This window comes from Dendrobates tinctorius, unplaced genomic scaffold (assembly GCF_039654945.1).
Source record: "Dendrobates tinctorius isolate UK_male_01 unplaced genomic scaffold, ASM3965494v1 ptg000160l, whole genome shotgun sequence".
Lineage (NCBI taxonomy): Eukaryota > Metazoa > Chordata > Amphibia > Anura > Dendrobatidae > Dendrobates > Dendrobates tinctorius.
In genome coordinates, this window is record NW_027361827.1 from 22,239,757 (window position 1) to 22,262,066 (window position 22,310).

At 44.0% G+C, this 22,310-nt stretch overlaps 1 protein-coding gene across 1 annotated transcript in view; it reads left to right on the forward strand.

The window, feature by feature from the left end:
* ECPAS (Ecm29 proteasome adaptor and scaffold) overlaps window positions 1-22,310 on the forward strand; it is a 229,006-nt gene that overhangs the window by 11,733 nt on the left and 194,963 nt on the right. Inside the window, exon 2 of the mRNA XM_073549708.1 lies at window positions 7,012-7,142. Coding sequence (XP_073405809.1) covers window positions 7,012-7,142 — 131 coding nt within the window. The remainder of the gene's footprint in view (window positions 1-7,011; window positions 7,143-22,310) is intronic.

The following is a 22,310-nucleotide window of genomic DNA, read 5'->3' on the forward strand; positions in this document are numbered from 1 at the left end:
GCCAGGCTTTTCAGCTCCCTTGGCTGTTTGGCTCCGCTTGCCTGTGTTGCCTCACACAGGTGGAACTCTGCAGAGCCTTCTGCTCTTCACTCTTGCAAAAACCAAACTGACCCTGACACACCCAAACCCTTTACTGCAGAGTTTGTGTTGTGAATTCTCTCTCTGGCTTCCCTCTGGTGATTACTGAAGATAGTGGAGCTGGTCAGATTGAGAGTTCTCTTTCTGGGCTCCCTCTGGTGGTTACTGGAGGTAGTGGAGCTGATCTGATTGACAGAGGCTTGCCACCTGATAATGATGACGACTGGAGTATTTAAGACAGCTGACTTCCTTCAATCCCTGCTGGTGATTTTCTTCCAGTGCCTCCTGAGGTCTGATGTCTCCTGCTCTTTCCCTGCATGTTCAGCTAAGTGGTTCATTTGCTATTCTGTTTGCATTTGATCTGGTTTTGTTTATCATCTTCTTTGTGCGGGTCAGCTAGCTCCGGCTGGGGCTGTGCTGAATCACCGCCCATATGTTACTGCATGTGCCAGTTTGTTTTGTCCCCTTTTATATTGGTCTCTTTTTGCTTTGCTTTTAGAATATACCAGAGTGCTGATATAGTGGGGGGCGAAGTTGTGCGACTTCAGTGTTTTTGTGCATCAGACATCTTGGACTTTTTGCAGGGTTTTTTGCGTGATTGCAGAGAGTGTCTTTCCTGTCCTGTCTAGTCAGTGTGGGCCTCATCGTTTGCTCAGTCTATTTTTCTGCCTGCGTTTGTGTTTTCATCTTGTCTCACCGACAATATATGTTTGGGGGCTAGCTGTTCCTTTGGGGTCTGCTCTGGGTCAGTTGAGATTTCCCCTTTCTTGCTTTAGGCTTAGTTAGCTCTCCGGCTGTGCCGAGGCATCTAGGATCATCGTAGGAACGCTCCACGGCTACTGCTAGTTGTGTGGATAGGATCAGGGGTCTGCATCCGCTTAGTTACCAACCTCTTTGGTTTTCTGTGGCTTAGCCTGGCCTGCTATCCTCCTCGGTGACCCATTCATAACAGGTTTGTAACTGAAATCTGTGGCAATGGGCCACATGGAAAACCTTGGCCGGGGGAGGAAACGGACTGGCCCACTACCTTCCTGTAGTCTGTTTCAAAAATAAAAGCCCAGCAGGTTTTCTTAAATCTGCCCTGGACAAATAGCTTGTCCAAGACCTACCATATCATCTTTATTCTGCATTGCAATCATAGCTACACCTGTAACTGCAGTGCACTCCCAGAAACTACAGAAAAATGAAAAGGATCAAGAAGAAAACAAAAAAAGACCAAGATAGCAGCAAAAATGACCCCTTAAAAATTAAATTCTTGGACAATCCCACCTCAAAGGGTACAAAACAATCAATAACCAAAACGCTGCACACTGCACTGATCTCTCAGCTGGAGTGATGAGACCCCTTCTCTGCCCCTGATGAACCCTCAGTATCCTGGAGGGGGCAATGCGTCGGGCTGGGCTCCACATCTTCTTATGGCTGATTAGTATTGAGTTTTTTTTTGCGCTGACAGACTGATGGATGGCAATGTAAATTTTGACTACATGCGGTTATTATGGCATTCTTGATTGTAAGGAGTGCCTTCACTGCTGTTTTTGCCTATATTTCGGACTATTATGTCCATGTCAGATGATTTATCAGCGTTTGCATGCCACTTATTTCCACCTGGTGGATTTGTTTATGATGACCTATTTGCAGTGCTTAAATATTTACTACAGTACTATTGTTTGGAACATTGTTTCCTCTCCGTTCTTCCTGTGTAGACGTTTTTTCTGTTTAGGGGGCTTTTCATATATACAGTCTGTCATTGCATGCAGCATAAACCCTTTTTTCACTACGAGATAAGCCATTTAATAAGCTGCAATAGTAAGCATTTTTTACTACGAGATAGGTTTATTAGTTGTGGGCCTAGTGCTCACGGCTCTACTACGAGATAAGTTTGCACATATAAGAGACGCTATCCAGTCTCTCCACTAGAGTTTTTTTTCGGGTATTTATGTGTGTTTGTGTGTTTTTTCTGTGTATCCTCGTCGTGGACTAGGGATTTGTAGGGTGTTATAGGGTCACCGACGTTGAGCGGGGGCGCCACATCGTCAACAACTAGGGTGCCAACCTCCGCCGGCCAGGAAGGGACTTGATAGGGCCCATTAGGACGAGTGTAGTTGCCCTGAATATTTTTAAAAAATTTTCTGCCTGGTGACCTTTTGGTTATTGATTGTTTTGTACCCTTTGAGATGGGATTGTCCAAGATTTTAATTATTTAATGAAAAGTTAATTTTTAAGGGGTCATTTTTGCTGCTAACTGCAGTGCACTCCCATGGCCTCAATACGCCTCCATGCGCATCCTGGGGGGGAACACACAACGAACCTTACATGTGACACCGGTCACTGCCTCACAGGTCCCTTAAAAAAAAAAATTAGGTTTTGTACATTTTGTTGGAAAAATGAGAACTCGCTGGTTCAACACTTATAACAACCTAACAAAATAAAATATACGTTTCAAAATTGTGCTGATGTAAGGTAGACATGAAGGAAATGTTATTTATTAACTCAGGGGTGGACACTAACAGCTTGGGGCCCATGTGAAAGAAATATCTCTGGGCCCCCTCACTGCCTGGCAGGCCACTTATGATGAGGACAAGGTAGCCATGGGACTCCCGGAGCCTCGGGCTCTGAGCAACAGGCCAGATTCCCCTATCAATGCACTGCAAGCAAGGGTGTACATAGAGTTCACAGAGCTCGAAAGCAAAAGTTGTATTTGTCCCTCCACACTTCTAAAATATATATATTTATATATATATTTTTTTACGTAGATGGAGATATGTATCTACGTTAGGATTCAGTTCTGCTGAGCCCAACCATGTAAATATTATATTACATTATATGTCCAGTATCTATCCCATCTGGTGTCTGATAACTTGATTTATTTGGGGAAGAATAACCCTTTATCTCCAATCCCAATGAGAAGAACAGGACACTGTAGCTCAGCCATGAATGGATTCGAGGGGCTCATGCTTCACTTCTACACTTCTGCTCTATTCATTGTCTATGGAACTGATGGATATAGCCGAGCTTAGCAGTTCTATAGACTATGAAAGAGAGCATGTGCAACTCTGCTCCATTCACGACGAGTCTGCAGACCCCTGTTCTCAGAATCTCTGGGGTGGGGAGGTCAGTGGTGGGATCCTGTGAATCAGAGATAAGGTGCTTATTTGGTTGATTTTCCTATTCTTTACAGTATTCTACATGAACCAAAAACAAATATGCTCACACATATAGACAATACATTCATAAATTCTCACACACACACTCGTATACACATAGATACATATGCAAAAACACAGATGAATAAACACATGCATACACACACAGACTTTTGTGGGTCTCTTTAACACATACCACGCACGATTTATGATGCACAGATATGGCAGAGACGTATACAGTAGGTATAGTACAATGCCAAAGATTTCACTTCTTACATTACATAAGTGATATCTACTGTAATTTATAGAATACCATACAGCAGAGGGGATTCAGGTAATCAACGGTCCACAGGTTTCAGGGTTCCAGTACCTGTAGTATTAGATGTAAACGGGATATTGATAAATGTACTGTACCAGTAGAAACTGTCCTAAGCAGTGTAAGCATTACAAAATTTCCTCCTATATAGTGCTCCACACAGTATAATGTGCCCCATATATTGCTCCATACAGAATAATCAGCTCCATAAAGTATAATGAGCCCCATGTAGTGCTCCATACAGTTTAATGAACCCTATTTAGTTCTCCATACAGTATAATCAGCCCCATATAATGCTCCATACAGTATAATGAGCTCCATATATTTCTTCATGCAGTATAATGTGCCACATATTGTGCTCCATACAGAATGGGCCCCATATTGTGTTCCTTACAGAATGGGGCCCCATATAGCGCTCCATAAGAATGGGGCCCATATAGCGCTCCATGCAGAATGGGGCCCCATATAGCTCTCCATACAGAATGGGGCTCATATTGCGCTCCATACATTAAAAAAAATCAAATACTCACCTCTCCCTTTTCTGACGCAGGACAGGTCTCTTCAGCATTGTCTGACTCCCTGTACTGCTCAGCACAGAGGGCACTCTGTAGTGACCTCATCGCAATCTCTGGCCTGAGACAGAGAGTCACGAAATGCGTAAGAGATCGGACCGGCAGAAAAAGAGAGGTAAGTATATGGGGGAGCTGGTACCAGTGCCCACTTTGTCACCAGAACCCCCTGCCCCCCCGACTCACGGGCCCCATAGCGTGCTGGTGGACCCCGGCACACCACCGGGTAATGACGATAGCCCTGCCTGCCTGCAAGGGTCCACCTCCGCTGCAGGTGCATCGTCGGTTTGTCCACCCCTGTATTAACTATTTTGTGTGACATATCTCTCTGATTTATGGGCATAAAAAGTTAGAAAATTGTTTTTTTGTTTTTTTTTTCACAAATGCAAGTCATATCAAAGAAATGTTACCACAATCAGGAAGTACAATATGTCACAAAAACACACACCACAGTTGATGATGCAGCCAAGAGTCTCAAATCCCTGACCACATATAGCTGGCCAAGAGTCGGATCACATGAACAGTGCATCCTCACAGGCCAAAGTTAATCACTCATTGGGTATTTCCTTGTGGACCAAATGTAATCACCCTGCGGGCCAGAATTTGACATTTGTGCTTTAGGAGTATGCTTTGGGTCATTGTCCCGTTGGACTGACTGAAACCGTTTTTGTTTTGCTTAAGTATATCCCTGTATTTCGCACCATCCATCTTCCCTTCAACTCAGACCATTTTCCTTGTTCCTGATGATGAAAAAACATCCCCACAGCCTGATGCTGCCACCACTATGTTTCACTGTGGGAACAGTGTTCTTGGGGTGATGACTTGTGTTGGTTTGGTGCTAGACATAGCTTTTACCTTGGTGGCCAAAAAGTTCAATTTTGGTCTTGTGTCCACATCATCTTCCTCCATATATTTGGGGAGTCTCTCACATGTCTTTTGGCAAACTCAAAACTAGACTGACAATTTTTGTGTGGAAGTAAAGGTTTCCTTCAGCCCACACTTCCATAAAGGGTCACCTCTATGGAGTGTACGGCTTATTGTGGTCGTATGAACAGATACTCCAGTCTCTGGGAATTCTGCAGCTCCTTCAGGGCTACCTTTGGTCTCTGTGCTGTCACTCTGAATAACACCCGGGGCTCATAGTTTTGGTGGGTGGCCCTCTGTTGGCAGGTTTGTTGTGGTACCATGTTCTTTCCATTTGATGATAATGGATTTGATGGTGCTCAGGGGTATCCTCAGTGATTGGGATATTTGTTTATAACTCAACCTTGACTTGTTTGGAGATCTCCTTGGTCTTCATGGTGTTTGGTTAGTGGTGCCTCTTGCTTAATAGTGTTACAGCCTCTGTGGCCTTTCAGAAAAGGTAAAGTGTATCTACACACAGACCATGTTACAGATTGCACACAGGTGGACTGCCATTTACTAAATGTATGACTTATGAAGATAACTGCTTGCACCAGAAATTTTTAGGGGCTTCATAACAAAAGGGGTGAATACAATTTTAGTTTTTCGATCTTAGCATTTTATTAATTACCGTATGTGCTTGGGTGATCCGAATTGATCAGGTGGTTCCCTCAGTTACTTTGTTTGCAGCAAATCAGCAATAGAGCATACTGTAAGGAGAGAATGTGACAAGCCGGGAGAACAGAGACTGGTCCTTCCCTCGAAACCGACTTCACTGATGACATCCTATTTCAGGGAGGTGTGATGAATGTTTCGGGGGTGGAGCTGGTCTTCGTTCTCCCTGCTTGCTATTCTCTCCTCTTCAGTTCACGCTGACGGTGTGCTTTCTTGCTAGCGTGTCAGTTCTCTTTACAGCCAACGTATGAGTGCAATGTCACTTGACAACCGTGCATACTCAGTAGAGCAGTGGCTAGCTCAGCCCCTGAAATGCACGTTACTGACGACACTTTGTTTTAGCGTGGGAACTGCAGCTTCGGCTTCCTGATGACATCTTGTTTGAGTGTCCCAGTATGCAGTGGGGATTCTCAAATGAACAGACAATAAGTTAGCGTAGAGGGGAGATGGTAGGGAATTGTTCATTGAATTACATTAGAAAAGTGATTATTTAATAGACCTTTAGTATAAGAATCACTTTTGCTTTCGGACAACCCCTTTAAGGGTATGTGCACACGCTGCGGATTGGGGTGCGGATTTGGCCGTGCGGATTTTGTAAAATCCGCAGGTAAATCTGCAGGTCAAAAGACCTTCGGTTTTACCTGCGGATTGCTCTGCGGTTTTGCCCTGCGTTTTTTCATCTCCTCAATGGAGGAGATGGCAAACCGCAGCGGAATCCGCAGAAAGAATTGACATGTCAATTCTTTCTGCGGTTTCAAAACCGCGCGGAAAAATCCGCACCGTCTGCACTGCGGTTTTTTATTCCCATAGGGAATAATGGTACTGTACACCGCAGCAAAAACTGCTGCGGACCCGCAGCGTGTGCACACACCCTCGCTTTTTTCTTCATACATTGTGGTGTTAGTATGTACATAAAATAGAGAAATATTCCACTATATTAGCGGCTGAAGTCAGTCAGGGAACTTGATAGTGTCCCTTTACTGATAAGCAAGCATATTACATTGCTTGGACTGATGTTAGCATCCGTGAAATTTGTTACAGATGTCCTGTGTACGCTTTGACTGCCAATATGTGAAAGTTTATTTCTACAGTTCAACACCTTATGTCATGCTGAAACACCGTATATAAAAGCTAGCGCTGGAAGCCAGCAACCGATAGATCACTTCTTCTGTTTACCAATCTGCCTTGGGAAAATAAGAGCTTCAATCTGATGGAAGTTCTTTTCTTAAATGTAGATCTGTGATCTGTTGTGAAGTAGACTTCTTCAGTGTCCTAATTTATAATTTTTTATAATTTTTTATTTTATTATGTTTTTTATTTTTTACAGATCAGCTTGAACGTGTCTTTTTACGCCTTGGCCATGCAGAGACAGATGAGCAACTACAGAGTATAATTTCCAAATTCTTGCCTCCCGTTCTTCTCAAACTCTCCAGTGCTCAGGAAGGAGTACGCAAGAAGGTAAATGTTTTGTATAGGATGGGTTGTTCTTGGTGTACTAGTTTCTTATGGGTATACACCAATCCAGTCTCATTCTAACACCACTGGGGGGGTAATATGCCGTGTGGCAAAAAGCACACCCCCAGTATACTGCACTCACTTAAAGATAAATCTTAGCATCAAAAAGAGAAAAAATAAGCTATGAGTGCTTATTAGTATAATGTATCAACATTTTATTAAATATCAATTATTAAGAAAACAGGACAATCACAAACACAACATAATGGAGGTGCAAGATGGTGACGCTGTGGGAAAAGGGTCACCCTTCCATTGTAAAAGCTTTAGAGAAAAACCATATTGCAATAGCTGATCTTCAGGCAAAGCCTGATCACACAAGTATCAATACATAGGGAAATCACATCAGCTTTCTCAAGGGGACTGTGAAAACCAGGGGTTGAGAACCTTAAATTTGTGACGCTGTATAGTCACATGATTCAACAAGACCTATGAGAATGACGTTGCCAACGCATGTTCACTGCGTACAGAAGGTCCTGAAGCACGGTACAAGGCGTCAAGCATTACCACGCATGCGCGGGAAAAGAGGCACGCGCAGAAGGCATGAAGACACCCGTCCGCAGTTTGGACGAGCACACAACAGCGCACACGCGCACCGTCAATAATAACAAGGGGAGCCCTGCAGGGGGAGGGAGGAGAGACAGGAGAAGGGGAAGCAGGAGGGATACAATAGCATAAAGCATTAAATTTATACCAAATAGTACAAAAAGGTCACTATTATCTATAAATAGACGGTGGAGATTAATCATCAAAGTGATACTACAATAAAAAACAATACTTAATATTCAAGGTAACGTCAAATAGTATATAGCGTATCAGATATAGAGTAAATCAACAATGGCTCCAATCCATACAAACTTGGCCAGGGGAAGGGAACATAAGCAGGGTCGCTGTTTCATCCCAAGAAGGTTGATCAGAAGTCTTTCTCAAAAGTATTGTGGAAAGAAGACAGGTCACCAACGCACGGTTGTGTATATAACTACAAATACAGAAACACAACATATTAAAAACATAAAAATAATAAAATATGATGGACAATGCATGAGAGAAGGAGTATTACAAAAATCGACTAAAGCTAAGGGACTCATTCAGGCCCCTAGGGGAACCATGGTTTCAAGGGTAACGATCCATTTGGTTTTTATTATTTCCACCCCTAATGCCCAGATGGAGAATGTCAATGCCCCTAATTTTTAAAGGCCTCACATCACAGTCATGGAGCAACCTAAAATGACGGGGTATGGTTTTTAATTCACAAATATTAGACACTGTCCCGGCCGCGCCAATGTCCTACACATGCTCCCGCACACGGAGTTCCTGGGTGGTAAGGCCAACGTATATCATGGGGCAGTCACAGGTGGCATAATAAACAATATTAGTGCTGCCACATGATATACGCCGGCGAATGTCAAAGGTTCTAGATCTGTCAGATGACGTAAACGTGGAGCAGCGAAGGACATTGGCACAGGCGAGACAGTGCCCACAAGGAAAAAATCCAGGAGAAGGTCCCCGTGTATTCAAAAAGTTACTTGGAGTCGGGAAGTAATGGCTTTTAACCAGGATGTCGTTCAGATTTTTTGACCTTCTGGCAGTCATGGAGGGAAAATCACCCAGTCCTGCCCCCAGGGAGGGCTCGGCTTTAAGTACATTCCAATGCTTCATTAGAATTTTTTGCATACTAAACCACTCACGGTTGTAAGTTGTAATGAAACGTATGGGCCTGTCACCAGTCTTCCCCTATTTCTTCCCTGTATTTAGTAAACTGCAGCGCGAAGTCCTTCTTGCTCTGTCATATCCAAATCGGATAGATCTATTACGATACCCACGGGCTCGGAAGCAGTCACTAAGAACTTCAGCACGGTATTCAAAGGTAGTATCTGAGGAGCAGATTCTCCTCATTCTGAGAAACTGTCTGACCGGGCAGCCCTAATGGTGGCAGGGTGATGTGCTGAGTTTTCATGAATAAGAGAATTAACTGATGTCGGTTTACGGAACACGTCAGTTTGAAACCTCCAAGGTAACATCCAGAAAATCAATCTTGGTAGGGTGAAAGGAATAAGTCAAACGAATATTGAGTGGATTATCATTAAGATATATCATGAAATCCTTGAGCTCACGCACAGTCCCATCCCACAATATCAAGATATCATCAATATATCCAAGCCAGCACTGCACATGGGAAGCGGCCTGTGTGCCCTTGTCCCCAAAGATGGATCTCTCCCAGGAACCCAGGAAGATATTGGCGAACTTGGGCACGCAGGCTGCGCCCATGGCATTGCCATGCATCTGTAGATAAAATACATCTTTGAAAACATAAAAATTGTGGGTCAGGACACAATGCATGAGCTTGAGGAGTAACTCACACATAGAGCTGTCCAGGTCAGAGGCCCCCAGGAAAAGACAGATCGCCTCCAAGCCCTGTGAATTGTCAGTGCAAGTGTATAAGGGCTCCACGTCAGCAGTAACAAAAATAACCTTTTCATCCACAAGAATGCCATCAACCTGCGCCAGAACGTTGGTCGTGTCGCGGACGTAGGATAGTAAGGTCTCAACAATTGGTTTTAGATAAAAATCTATAAATTTGCAAATAGCATCACACAATCCCCCAATCCCCGACACTATTGGACGTCCCGGGGGGTTAAGGGCATTCTTGTGGATTTTGGGTAGAAGGTCGGGACCCTGGGGGACATGGTGACGAGACCATCAAGAAGCTGTTTAGGAATAACATTACGCTCAAATGCATCAAATAGGATATGTTGTAGTTCCACTGAGAAAGAGGACATGGGGTTATACGAAAGTTTGGTATATGTATTAGAGTCACGTAATTGGCGAAAAGCCTCACGTTCATATAAGATGTTAGGCCAGATCACGATGTCTCCCCCCCTTGTCCGCTGTTTTAAAAACTACATCCGACATGGACTGTAGTTTTGTAATTGCCAACCACTGTTTTGATGTTAGGTTGTCATACCTCCATCTTTTAGACAATTTTTTGAGCTCCTCTGATACTAATCTGGAGAAAATATCGATTGCAAGGCTGAGGGAAAAGGGGGGAAACGTCGTAGATCTTGGTACTATAGATTGTGGGAACCTACTATGTTGTGGAGAGGTTTGCTCCTCGAGTAGGTCCTCCAGATTCATCAATGTCTTTCTCTCAATGTCGCTCAAGGGCTCCATGGTTTGATGATTGTTGTGAAGCTTTTTGAGAACCAGCTTGCGTAAGAACAGATGCAAATCCTTCAGGGCTGTAAAATAGTTAAAAGTATTAGTTGGTGAAAATGTCAGACCCCTACGTAAGACTTCAGTTGTGTATCAGAAAGTCTTTTGTCTGAGAGGTTTAACTACCTGTCACACTCCCTGGGGCCCAGCCTGAGTTGACTTCCCTCCAGATGTCTTAATTTTAGCAGACTGCCTGGTCACGACTCTTGGATTGGAAGTACCACCTGATGTAGAAGCACTGGATTGAGAGGTAAAATTCGGGGTATCGTCACTCATGGAGCCATGGGGTCTTGCGGATGTCGACCTAGATCTGGAGTAGGATCTATATCTTGAATATGTAGAGTTCCTATAAAGTGGGCGAGAGCGCTCAAAAGTGTTGCGCCACCTATATACACAGGATAGTTGTTTATCCTGAATGTCTCGCTTGAATTTTTTTTTACTTGGTTGCCTGTATTTCGTGGGCCCACTTCTGAAGCTCCTCGTCCACATTGTCATTGAGTTTCTTAAGTGCGGCCCTCGTCACGTTATTGCACAGAATTGTTTGCACTTTCTCAATCTCAGTCTCTAGAGTTTGTCAAGTATTTTGTTTCATTTCCCTAAGAAGAATCATAAACCCCTTTGAACAGGTGTTTGTGAGGTCCTCCCACCTGTTTTTAAATTCATCATCTGATATAGGGAATGAGGGAAATACTTGTATCCGTAATCGCCTAGGGATCAATTCAGTTTGAATATATTTATCAAGGAACTCGTGGTTCCACCACGTCCGCGTTCTTTTTCTAAGTAAATCTTTAAACTGTATAATTGCCTCCTGCATCTCTTTTGCATGTCCATCACCGCCTATATCAGTATCATCTTGAAAAACCTCAATAATTTGTGCATGCCAGGTGCCTTCCCGTGCACGAAAATCTGTAGATTCCATAAACCGACATCAGTTAATTCTCTTTTTCATGCAAACTCAGCACATCACCCTTCCACCATTAGGGCTGTCCTGGTTGGACAGTTTCTCAGGATGAGGAGAATCTGCTCCTCAGATACTACCTTTGAATACCGTGCTGAAGATGTTAGGGACCGCTTCCCAGCCCGTGGTATAGTAATAGATCTATCCGATTTGGATATGACAGAGCAAGAAGGACTCCGCGCGGCAGTTTACTACATACAGGGAGGAAATAGGGGAAGACTGGTGACGGGCCCATACGTTTCATTACAACTTACAACCGTGAGTGGTTCTGTATGCAAAAAATTCTAATGAAGCATTGGAATGTACTTAAAGCCGAACCCTCCCTGGGGGCAGTACTTGTGATTTTCACTCCCACTCCATGACTGCCAGAAGGTCAAAAAAGCTGAACGACATCCTGGTTAGAAGCCATCACATCCCGACTCCAAGTAACTTTTTGAATACACGGGGACTTGCTCCTGGATTTTTTCCTTGTGGGCACTGTCTCGCCTGTGCCAATGTCCTTCGCTGCTCCACGTTTACGTCATCTGACGGATCTAGAACCTTTGACATTCGCCAGCGTATATCGTGTGGTAGCACTATTGTTGTTTATTATGCCACCTGTGACTGCCCCATGATATATGTTGGCCTTACGACCCGAGATCTCCGTGTGCGGGAGCATGTGAGGGACATTGGCGCGGCCAGGACAGTGTCTAATATTTATGAATTTAAACCATTCCCCGACATTTTAGGTTGTTCCATGACTGTGATGTGAGGTCTTTAAAAAATAGGGGCATTTACGTTCTCCATCTGGGCATTAAGGGTGGTAACAATAAAAAGTTACTTGCTCAGATGGAAACCAAATGGATCGTCAGATTCGTCACCCTTGAAACCATGGTTCCTAGGGGCCTGAATGAGTCCCTTAGCTTTAGTCCATTTTTGTAATATTCCTTCTCTCATGCATTGTCCATCATATTTTATTATTTTTATGTTTTTAATATGTTGTGTATCTGTAGTCATATACACAACCGTGTGTTGGTGACCTGTCTTCTTTGCACGATATTTTTGAGAAAGACCTCTAATCAACCTTCTTGGGATGAAACAGCGACCCTGCATATGATCACTTCCCCTGGCATTGTTTGTATGGATTGGAGCCATCGTTGAGATACTTTATATCTGAAACGCTATATACTATTTGACGTTACTTTGAATATTAAGTATTGTTTTTTTTTTTGTAGCATCTCTTTGATGATTAATCTCCACTGTCTAATTATAGATAATAGTGACCTTTGTGTACAATTTTGTATAAATTTAACACTTTATGCTATTGTATCCCTACTGCTTCCCCTTCTCCTGTCCCTCCTCCCTCCCCCTGCAGGGCTCCCCTTGTTATTATTGACTGTGCGCTGTTGTGTGCTCGTCCTGACTGCGGACGGGCGTCTTTATGCCTTCTGCGCATGCGCGGGACTCATTTCCCGCGCATGCGCGATACTGCTTGACACCTTGTACCGTGCTTCAGGACCTTCTGCACGCAGTGCACATGTTCCGGCAGCGTCATTCTCATAGGTCCTATTGAATCGTGACTATACAGCGTGACTAATTTAAGGTCCTCAACCCCCGGTTTTTCACTATCCCCTTGAGAAAACTGTACCCCGGACAGCGAAACGTACCTCGGGGCTCTTCCTTCAGGGGTCACCTTCTCCCTTTTGTCACTATATTGGTAAGCCTGATTACTATCATACTGATGTGATTTCCCTATGTATTGATACTTGTGTGATCAGGCTTTGCCTGCAGATCAGCTATTGCAATATGGTTTTTCCCTAAGGCCTCTTTCACACTTCAGTTTTTTGCATCAGTCAAAATCCGTTTTAGTAGTGATGACAACGGATGCCACCTGTCCGTTTTTTTGACGGATCCGACAAATGAAGAATTTTAAAGGAATCGCAGCCGAGAGAGAGAGAGAATCCGCCAGAGGAAAAAAAACGTTGCAAGCTCCGTTTGGAAATCTTTGAGGATGGTGACGGACAGCAACTTTGAGCGGATCCTCAAAAAAAACGGATGCAACGGACGGCAATCCGCCATTAATGGAAGTCAATGGGGGAAAAAAACGGATCCTCAAAAGAAAATTGAGGATCCGTTTTTTTCAAAACCTGGCGGATTGTGACTGATTGTAAAAAACTGAAGTGTGAAAGAGGCCTAAGGCTTTTACAATGGAAGGGTGACCCTTTTCCCATAGTGTCACCATCTTGCACCTCCATTATATTGTGTTTGTGATTATCCTGTTTTCTTAATAATTGATATTTAATAATTTTGATACATTTTACTTATAAGCACTTGTAGTTTATTTTCTCTTTTTGATGACAAGTTTCTTATGATGTTATAAGATCAGGTTCAAGTGGTTAAACTGCTTCAGTTTAAAGGGTATGTACATTTTTATGTTAAAGGGCTATTCCCATCTCCAAGATCCTATCCCAAATGTGTAGTTGGTATAATAATATTAGCAAATACCTCCAATTAGTGTAGTTTTTCTGATTCGCTTTGTCTCTTTCCTCATGTGCAGGCATTGCAGGACCTTAGGTATCCATGGTTACGACCAGTGACTGCTAGTTGCTTTTGGTCATAACCATGGATACCTAAGGTCCTGCAATGCCTGCACATGAGGAAAGAGACAAAGCGAATCAGGAAAATTATTCTACATAAGTACATTTGCTAATATTTTGATTAAACCTGCTACATATTGGGATATATTGGAGATGGGAATACCCCTGTAACAGATATGTTGAGGACAAGATAATTTAGCACTTACCAGTAGTACTAGGCTATGCGCACATGTTAAGGCTATGCGCACACGTTGCGGATTGCCCTGCGGGTCCGCAGCAGATTCTGCTGCGTTGTACAGTAGCATTAAAGTCAATGGGATTTGAAAACCGCTGTGCATATGCTGCGGAAAAATCCGCGCGGATTAGCTGCGGGTTCATTTCCGCAGCATGTCAATTCCTTGGGCGTTTCTGCACCCATTGACTTGCATTGATCCGCAGCAAAACCGCAGTTCTCAAAAAGATCTGCGGCTTTGCTGTGGATGAAACGCTGCAGATCGGGAGGGGGGATGAGTGGGGGCGGTGAGTGTGTGTGTGTGAGCGGTGAGTGGGCGTGTATATGTGTGCGGGCTATGTGTGTGGGGGTCTGCGGGGCTCATCGGGCTGTCCGGGGGTCTGGCGGGGCCTGTGCGATGGTCATCGGGATGTTGGGGGGCTTCGGGGCATCGGTCTGTCCGGCGGGGGGAGGGTGCGGGGCTATGTATGTGTATGCAGGCATTGTCCGATGGGACTACAAGTCCCATCCAGCCATGCCTGCTACCCTGACAGTGATTGACACATTAGCCAATGATGGGACAGTAGTAGTCCCATCATCCGGCTAATGTGTTGAAGGTAAAAAAACCAACAACAACATATAACATACATAACATATAACATATAAGATACAGAACATACATATAAGATACAGAACATATAATATACAACATACAGAACATATAACATACAGAACATACAACATATAACATACAGAACATACATGTAACATACATAACATAGAGTACGTACTCACCACACACACCTTGGTCCCCGAAGCCATCGATCTCCTGTAATAAATATAAAATAATAAACCAACCTATATTTACCTTTCCGTCGTAGTCCAATTAATATCGAGGGTCCCACGACAATCTCCCATGGAGAAAAGCCGCATCAGCTGATGCGACCGCTCTCCAGGGGCTCCAGCACTGAAATGACAGAAGTTAATCCTCCGCGATGTATATCCTTCCGCCAGGAAAGAGGTCCTGTAGTCATAACCCTAGCCCTAACACTATCTCTAGCCCTAACCCTATCTATCCATCTATCCCTCCATCCATCTATCCCTCCATCCATCTATCCCTCCATCCATCTATCCCTCCATCCATCTATCCCTCCATCCATCTATCCCTCCATCCATCTATCCCTCCATCCATCTATCCCTCCATCCATCTATCCCTCCATCCATCTATCCCTCCATCCATCCATCTATCCCTCCATCCATCCATCTATCCCTCCATCCATCTATCCCTCCTTCCATCCATCTATCCCTCCTTCCATCCATCTATCCCTCCTTCCATCCATCTATCCCTCCTTCCATCCATCTATCCCTCCTTCCATCCATCTATCCCTCCTTCCATCCATCTATCCCTCCTTCCATCCATCTATCCCTCCTTCCATCCATCTATCCCTCCTTCCATCCATCTATCCCTCCTTCCATCCATCTATCCCTCCTTCCATCCATCTATCCCTCCTTCCATCCATCTATCCCTCCTTCCATCCATCTATCCCTCCTTCCATCCATCTATCCCTCCTTCCATCCATCTATCCCTCCTTCCATCCATCTATCCCTCCTTCCATCCATCTATCCCTCCTTCCATCCATCTATCCCTCCTTCCATCCATCTATCCCTCCTTCCATCCATCTATCCCTCCTTCCATCCATCTATCCCTCCTTCCATCCATCTATCCCTCCTTCCATCCATCTATCCCTCCTTCCATCCATCTATCCCTCCTTCCATCCATCTATCCCTCCTTCCATCCATCTATCCCTCCTTCCATCCATCTATCCCTCCTTCCATCCATCCATCCCTCCTTCCATCCATCCATCCCTCCTTCCATCCATCCATCTATCCTTCCATCCATCCATCTATCCTTCCATCCATCCATCTATCCTTCCATCCATCCATCTATCCTTCCATCCATCTATCCATCTACAGTGGCTTGCGAAAGTATTCTGCCCCCTGGAACTTTTCAACCTTTTCCCACATATCATACTTCAAACATAAAGATACCAAATGTAAATTTTTGGTGAAGACTCAACAACAAGTGGGACACAATTGTGAGTTGAACGAAATGTATTGGTTATTTTACATTTTTGTGGAAATACAAAAACTGAAAAGTGGGGCGTGCAATATTATTCGGCCCCTATAACTTAATACGTTGTTGCGCCACCTTTTGCTGCGATTACAGCTGCAAGTCGCTTGGGGTATGTCTCTATCAGTTTTGTATATCGACAGACTGAAATTTTTGCCCATTCTTCATTGGCAAACAGCTCGAGCTCAGTGAGGTAGGCTGGAGATCGTTTGTGAACAGCAGTTTTCAGCTCTTTCCACAGATTTTCGATTGGATTCAGGTCTGGACTTTGACTTGGCCATTCTAACACCTGGATACGTTTATTTGTGAACCATCCCATTGTACATTTTGCTTTATGTTTGGGATCATTGTCTTGTTGGAAGACAAATCTCCGTCCCAGTCTCAGGTCTTTTGCAGACTCCAACAGGTTTTCTTCAAGAATGGTCTTGTATTTGGCTCCATCCATCTTCCCATCAACTTTAACCAACTTCCCTGTCCCTGCTGAAGAAAAGCAGGCCCAAACCATGATACAGCCACCACCTTGTTTGACAGTGGAGATGGTGTGTTCAGGGTGATGAGCTGTGTTGCCTTTACACCAAACATATTGTTTGGCATTGTTGCCAAAAAGTTTGATTTTGGTTTCATCTGACCAGAGCACCTTCTTCCACATGTTTGGTGTGTCTCCCAGGTGGCTTGTTGCAAACTTTAAACGACACTTTTTATGCATATCTTTGAGAAGTGTCTTTCTTCTTGCCACTCTTCCATAAAGGCCAGATTTGTGCAGGGTATGACTGATTGTTGTCCTATGGACAGACTGTCCCACCTCAGCTGTAGATCTCTGCAGTTCATCCAGAGTGATCATGGGCCTCTTGGCTGCATCTCTGATCAGTCTTCTCCTTGTTTGAGATGAAAGTTTAGAGGGACAGCCGGGTCTTGGTAGATTTGCAGTGGTATGATACTCCTTCTATTTCAATATGATCACTTGCACAGTGCTCCTTGGGATGTTTAAAGTTTTGAAAATCATTTTGTATCCAAATCTGGCTTTAAACTTCTCCACAACAGTATCACGGACCTGCCTGTTGTGTTCCTTGGTCTTCGTGATGCTCTCTATGCCAAACAGAGCCCTGAGACTATCACAGAGTAGGTGCATTTATACGGAGACTTGATTACACACAGATGGATTATATTTATCATCCTTAGTCATTTAGGACAACATTGGATCATTCAGAGATCCATAATGAACTTCTGTAGTGAGTTTGCTGTACTGAAAGTAAAGGGGCCGAATAATATTGCACGCCCCACTTTTCAGTTTTTGTATTTCCAAAAAAAATATAAAATAACCAATACATTGCTTTCAACTTCACAATTGTGCACCACTTGTTGTTGATTCTTCACCAAAAATTTACATTTGGTATCTTTATGTTTGAAGCATGATATGTGGGAAAAGGTTGAAAAGTTCCAGGGAGCCGAATACTTTCGCAAGGCACTGTATCTATCCATCCTTCTATCTATTCTTCTATCTATCCATCTATCATTCTAGATATCTATCCTTCTAGATATCTATCCTTCCATCCATCCATCTATCTATCTGTGTGTGTAATGGAGTGTGGGTTGGACCAATGTAAATGAGGAGGTTGGACAGAAATGACATCACAAATCTTTAGGCAGGAAAAACCGCACTGAAAAACCGCATCAAATATGCAGCAAAAACGCATCAAAACCGCATCTGCGTTTTCTGCCAAGAGCTGCGTTTTTGTGTAGAAAAATCCGCGGGAGACTCAACAACGTGTGCACGTATCCTAAGTATTGGGTGTAAAAATTTCTGCAATTCTTGGCAGGAAAACCGTATGTAAAATTGGTGCATTCTTTATGCGTTTTTACAAGCGTTTTTGATTCAGACTTTTCCCACTCGTTATTATGGGGCGTATACTGCAGCAAAAATGCTGAAAGAATAACGGGCTGTGGATTTTTATCTGAACTAAATCTGCAAGTAAAAAATAAGCAACGTGTGCATTAGACTAAGATTCTCATTCACTTTGCTGCTATCCGGAAACCCTCCCAGTTTTGTGATAAATATGCAACGTGTGCACAGGCCCTTACAGGTTCTCCTCCCTACTCAATGACTGCACAACTCTCCTGTTCTGAATATGGCAATTGATCAAAAAGCTTATGACCAGAGCTGCCCATCAATTAATCCAATTAAAACAGCTTTCCCCATGTATACTGTTTTTCAGTTGGAGTGGACTGGTAGACCGGTCTGGTCAAATGCTCCCCCTTCCCCCAGCAGCTATTTTAGAACAGAAAGGCTATGCAGTCCGGCATATAGGCACCACTAACAAGTTCACAAGGAGAAGCTGTAATGCTTATGTGTTGGGCCGGGGTCACACTAGCGTTGAATACGGACCAGTGCTATGCGATAAAACATCACATAGCACTCGGACCACTGTTAATCTATGGGGCAGCTCCCATCACCCTTTTTTTTTTTTCTCGAGCGTATTCTACGTACGAGGGAAGTTGCAGCATTCTGCGATTGTCACCGACACTTGGCCGAGTCTCGCCAATGCAAGTCTATGGGTGCAAGAAAAAATTGGACACCACATGGACCATCAGTGTGACTTGCAAGAAATACGCGCACATTTTCCTCATTTCAGCCCATTGAGCCATTAAATTCAATGGGGAAAATCAGTGAGAAATGTAAAGCCATGTGCATGTCATACGGATACAAAGGTGTGAGAAAATCACATCATCACATCGCAGACGCATTACACATAGATGACCATACAGAGAACATTTGTGTGACTCTCGGCCAAAAGAATCGAACCGACTTTTTATACGTTAAGTGTGACTCCAGCCTTAGGGACATAACTTTCTAGCATTTACTAACACATTTGTTAAAATAATGATAGAGTGGACAATCCCTTTAAAATTATACTCTGTACCATTTTGGAAAACAAGCTTCAAATTTAGTGGCATAAAAACTAGTCAATCACAATAAATAATTAGATGAGATTGTGTTGTGGTCTATGCTGTTGTGTCCTGTACTAGATGGCAATAGAGCTGCACTCTTATTTTCCTTCCATTAGGGCTGTGTCAGACATCAATGATTCCGGTACGTGTGCTGACAATTTTCACATGTACCGGAGACACTTACACACAAACACCCATTCAAGTGAATGGGTCTGTGCACATGTCAGTGTTTCCATGGGCAAAACACGCTGACATGTCTGTTTTTTACCAACAGAATGGGCTGCAAAACGTCTCGCACACATGCACACTGATGACACACAGATGACATCCGTGTCATCAGTGTGACACATACCGGCGCCTGGGAATCAGCGGTACTGTTTGGGTTGTTCCCCGGAGCTGGGTGCTGAGGACAGCTTACATCACTGTCCCCTTCTCTGCCTTCCATCAGCACCAGCAGGGGACAATGTTCAGAGTTGTATTCAACTGTTAACAACAAGAGCAGGCGATGGCTGATGGGATGAATACCAACAAAAAATGAGCAACTAAAAATCCCTTATATATCCAGGGGTAGATGGTTTGCCGGGGTAAATGTTTAAAAATATAAGGAACTTCTGCTGCCTGTTTTGTTGGAAGTATATAAGGCAGGGGTAGAGAAGGGTGAACTCCCGCGGTCCATGCGAAAAACGATCATTGTTGTGCTTCCTAAAAAGGGTAGAGATCCCACCGCACCGGCTTCATATCGCCCGATCTCATTATTGACAACAGATGTAAAATTATTTGCGAAGATGATGGCTAATCGTCTTAGTAAATTCATAACAACTATTATACACCAAGATCAGGTGGGGTTCATGCCGAACAAATCCACAGCGACAATTCTGAGGAGACTCTTTATTAATATGCAGGCGAAGGCGGACAATGTAGGGCATAGAGCGTTCCTGTCATTAGACGCAGCCAAAGCATTTGATAGCGTAGAGTGGAGTTACTTGTGGGCTTCAATGTGCTATATAGGCTTTGGGGAAGTATTTATTAAGTGGGTACTGCTCCAAAGGCCAGAGTGCGAGTTAATAATCAGTTTTCTGAGGAATTTTCCTTATTTAGGGGTACGAGGCAGGGGTGCCCCCTGTCGCCCCTCCTGTTTGCCATAGCAATTGAGCCACTGGCGGCGGTAATAAGACGGGAGAAAAATATTGTGGGATTCCAATATGGAACACACGAGGGAAAGGTGGCACTCTATGCAGACGACATGCTGTTGATTTTGGGGGATGTGGGGAGTTCTTTGAGGGCAGTGATGACGGTCTTTGATGAATATGCCGGTGTATCTGGGATATGTATTAATTGGGATAAATCGGTGCTTCTGCTGCTGGACTGCAGGACCCATGTTGATAGAGATTGTTTAACTCAACTACAGGTAGTCGAGGAAGTTACATATCTGGAAATTAAGGTATCCCACAAGGTTCAGTCCTAGGATCCCTGCTCTTCTCCATTTACACCATTGGCCTGGGACAGCTCATAGAATCTCATGGCTTTCAGTATCATCACTATGCTGATGACACACAGATCTACATCTCTGGACCAGATATCACCTCGCTACTAACCAGAATCTCTCAATGTCTGTCCACTATTTCATCCTTCTTCTCCGCTAGATTTCTGAAACTTAACATGGACAAAACAGAATTCATCATCTTTCCCCCATCTCACGTGACCCCCCCCAACGAACCTATCCATTACAGTAAATGGCTGCCCACTCTCCCCAGTCCCACAAGCTCGCTGCCTCGGGGTAATCCTTGATGCTGATCTCTCCTTCAAACCACATATCCAAGCCCTTTCCACTTCCTGCCGACTTCAACTCAAAAATATTTCACGAATCCGTTCATTCCTCAACCAAAAATCTGCAAAAACCCTAGTTCATGCCCTCATCATCTCTCGCCTTGACTACTGCAACCTCCTGCTCTGTGGCCTCCCCTCGAACACTCTCGCACCCCTCCAATCTATTCTAAACTCTGCTGCCCGACTAATCCACCTGTCCCCCCGCTATTCCCCAGCTTCTCCCCTCTGTCAATCCCTTCACTGGCTCCCCATTGCCCAGAGACTCCAGTACAAAACCCTAACCATGACATACAAAGCCATCCACAACCTGTCTCCTCCATACATCTGTGACCTCGTCTCCCGGTACTTTTCTGCACGCAACCTCCGATCCTCACAAGATCTCCTTCTCTACTCCCCTCTTATCTCCTCTTCCCACAATCGCATACAAGATTTCTCTCGCGCATCACCCCTACTCTGGAACTCTCTACCACAACATATCAGACTCTCACCTACCATCGAAACCTTCAAAAAGAGCCTGAAGACCCACCTCTTCCGACAAGCCTATAACCTGCAGTAACCACCGATCGACCAAACCGCTGCATGACCAGCTCTACCCTCGCCTACTGTATTCTCACCCATCCCTTGTAGATTGTGAGCCTTCGCGGGCAGGGTCCTCTCTCCTCCTGTACCAGTTATGACTTGTATTGTTTACCATTATTGTACTTGTTTTTTATTATGTATACCCCTCCTTACATGTAAAGCGCCATGGAATAAATGGCGCTATAACAATAAATAATAATAATAATAATAATAATGCAATAAAGTTAGGTCCATATGTATATTTGGACAGAGACAACATTTTTCTAATTTTGGTTCTAGACATTACCACAATGAATTTTAAACAAAACAATTCAGATGCAGTTGAAGTTCAGACTTTAAGCTTTCATTTGAGGGTATCCACATTAAAATTGGATGAAGGGTTTAGGGTGTGTGCACATGCTGCGGATCCACAGCGTTTCTGGCCCTGCGGGTCCGAAGCAGAATCTGCTGCGTTGTACAGTACCATTTTACTCTATGTAAAATGGAAACCGCTGTGCACATGCTGCGGAATTTTCCGCGCGGTTTTGCTGCGGTTTCAAATCCGCAGAAAGAAATGACATGTCACTTCTTTTCTGTGGATTCCGCTGTGGTTTACCTTCTCCTCCATTGTAAAGGTGATAAACCGCAGGGCAAAACCGCAGGCTAATCCGCAGGTAAACCGCAGGTCTTTTGA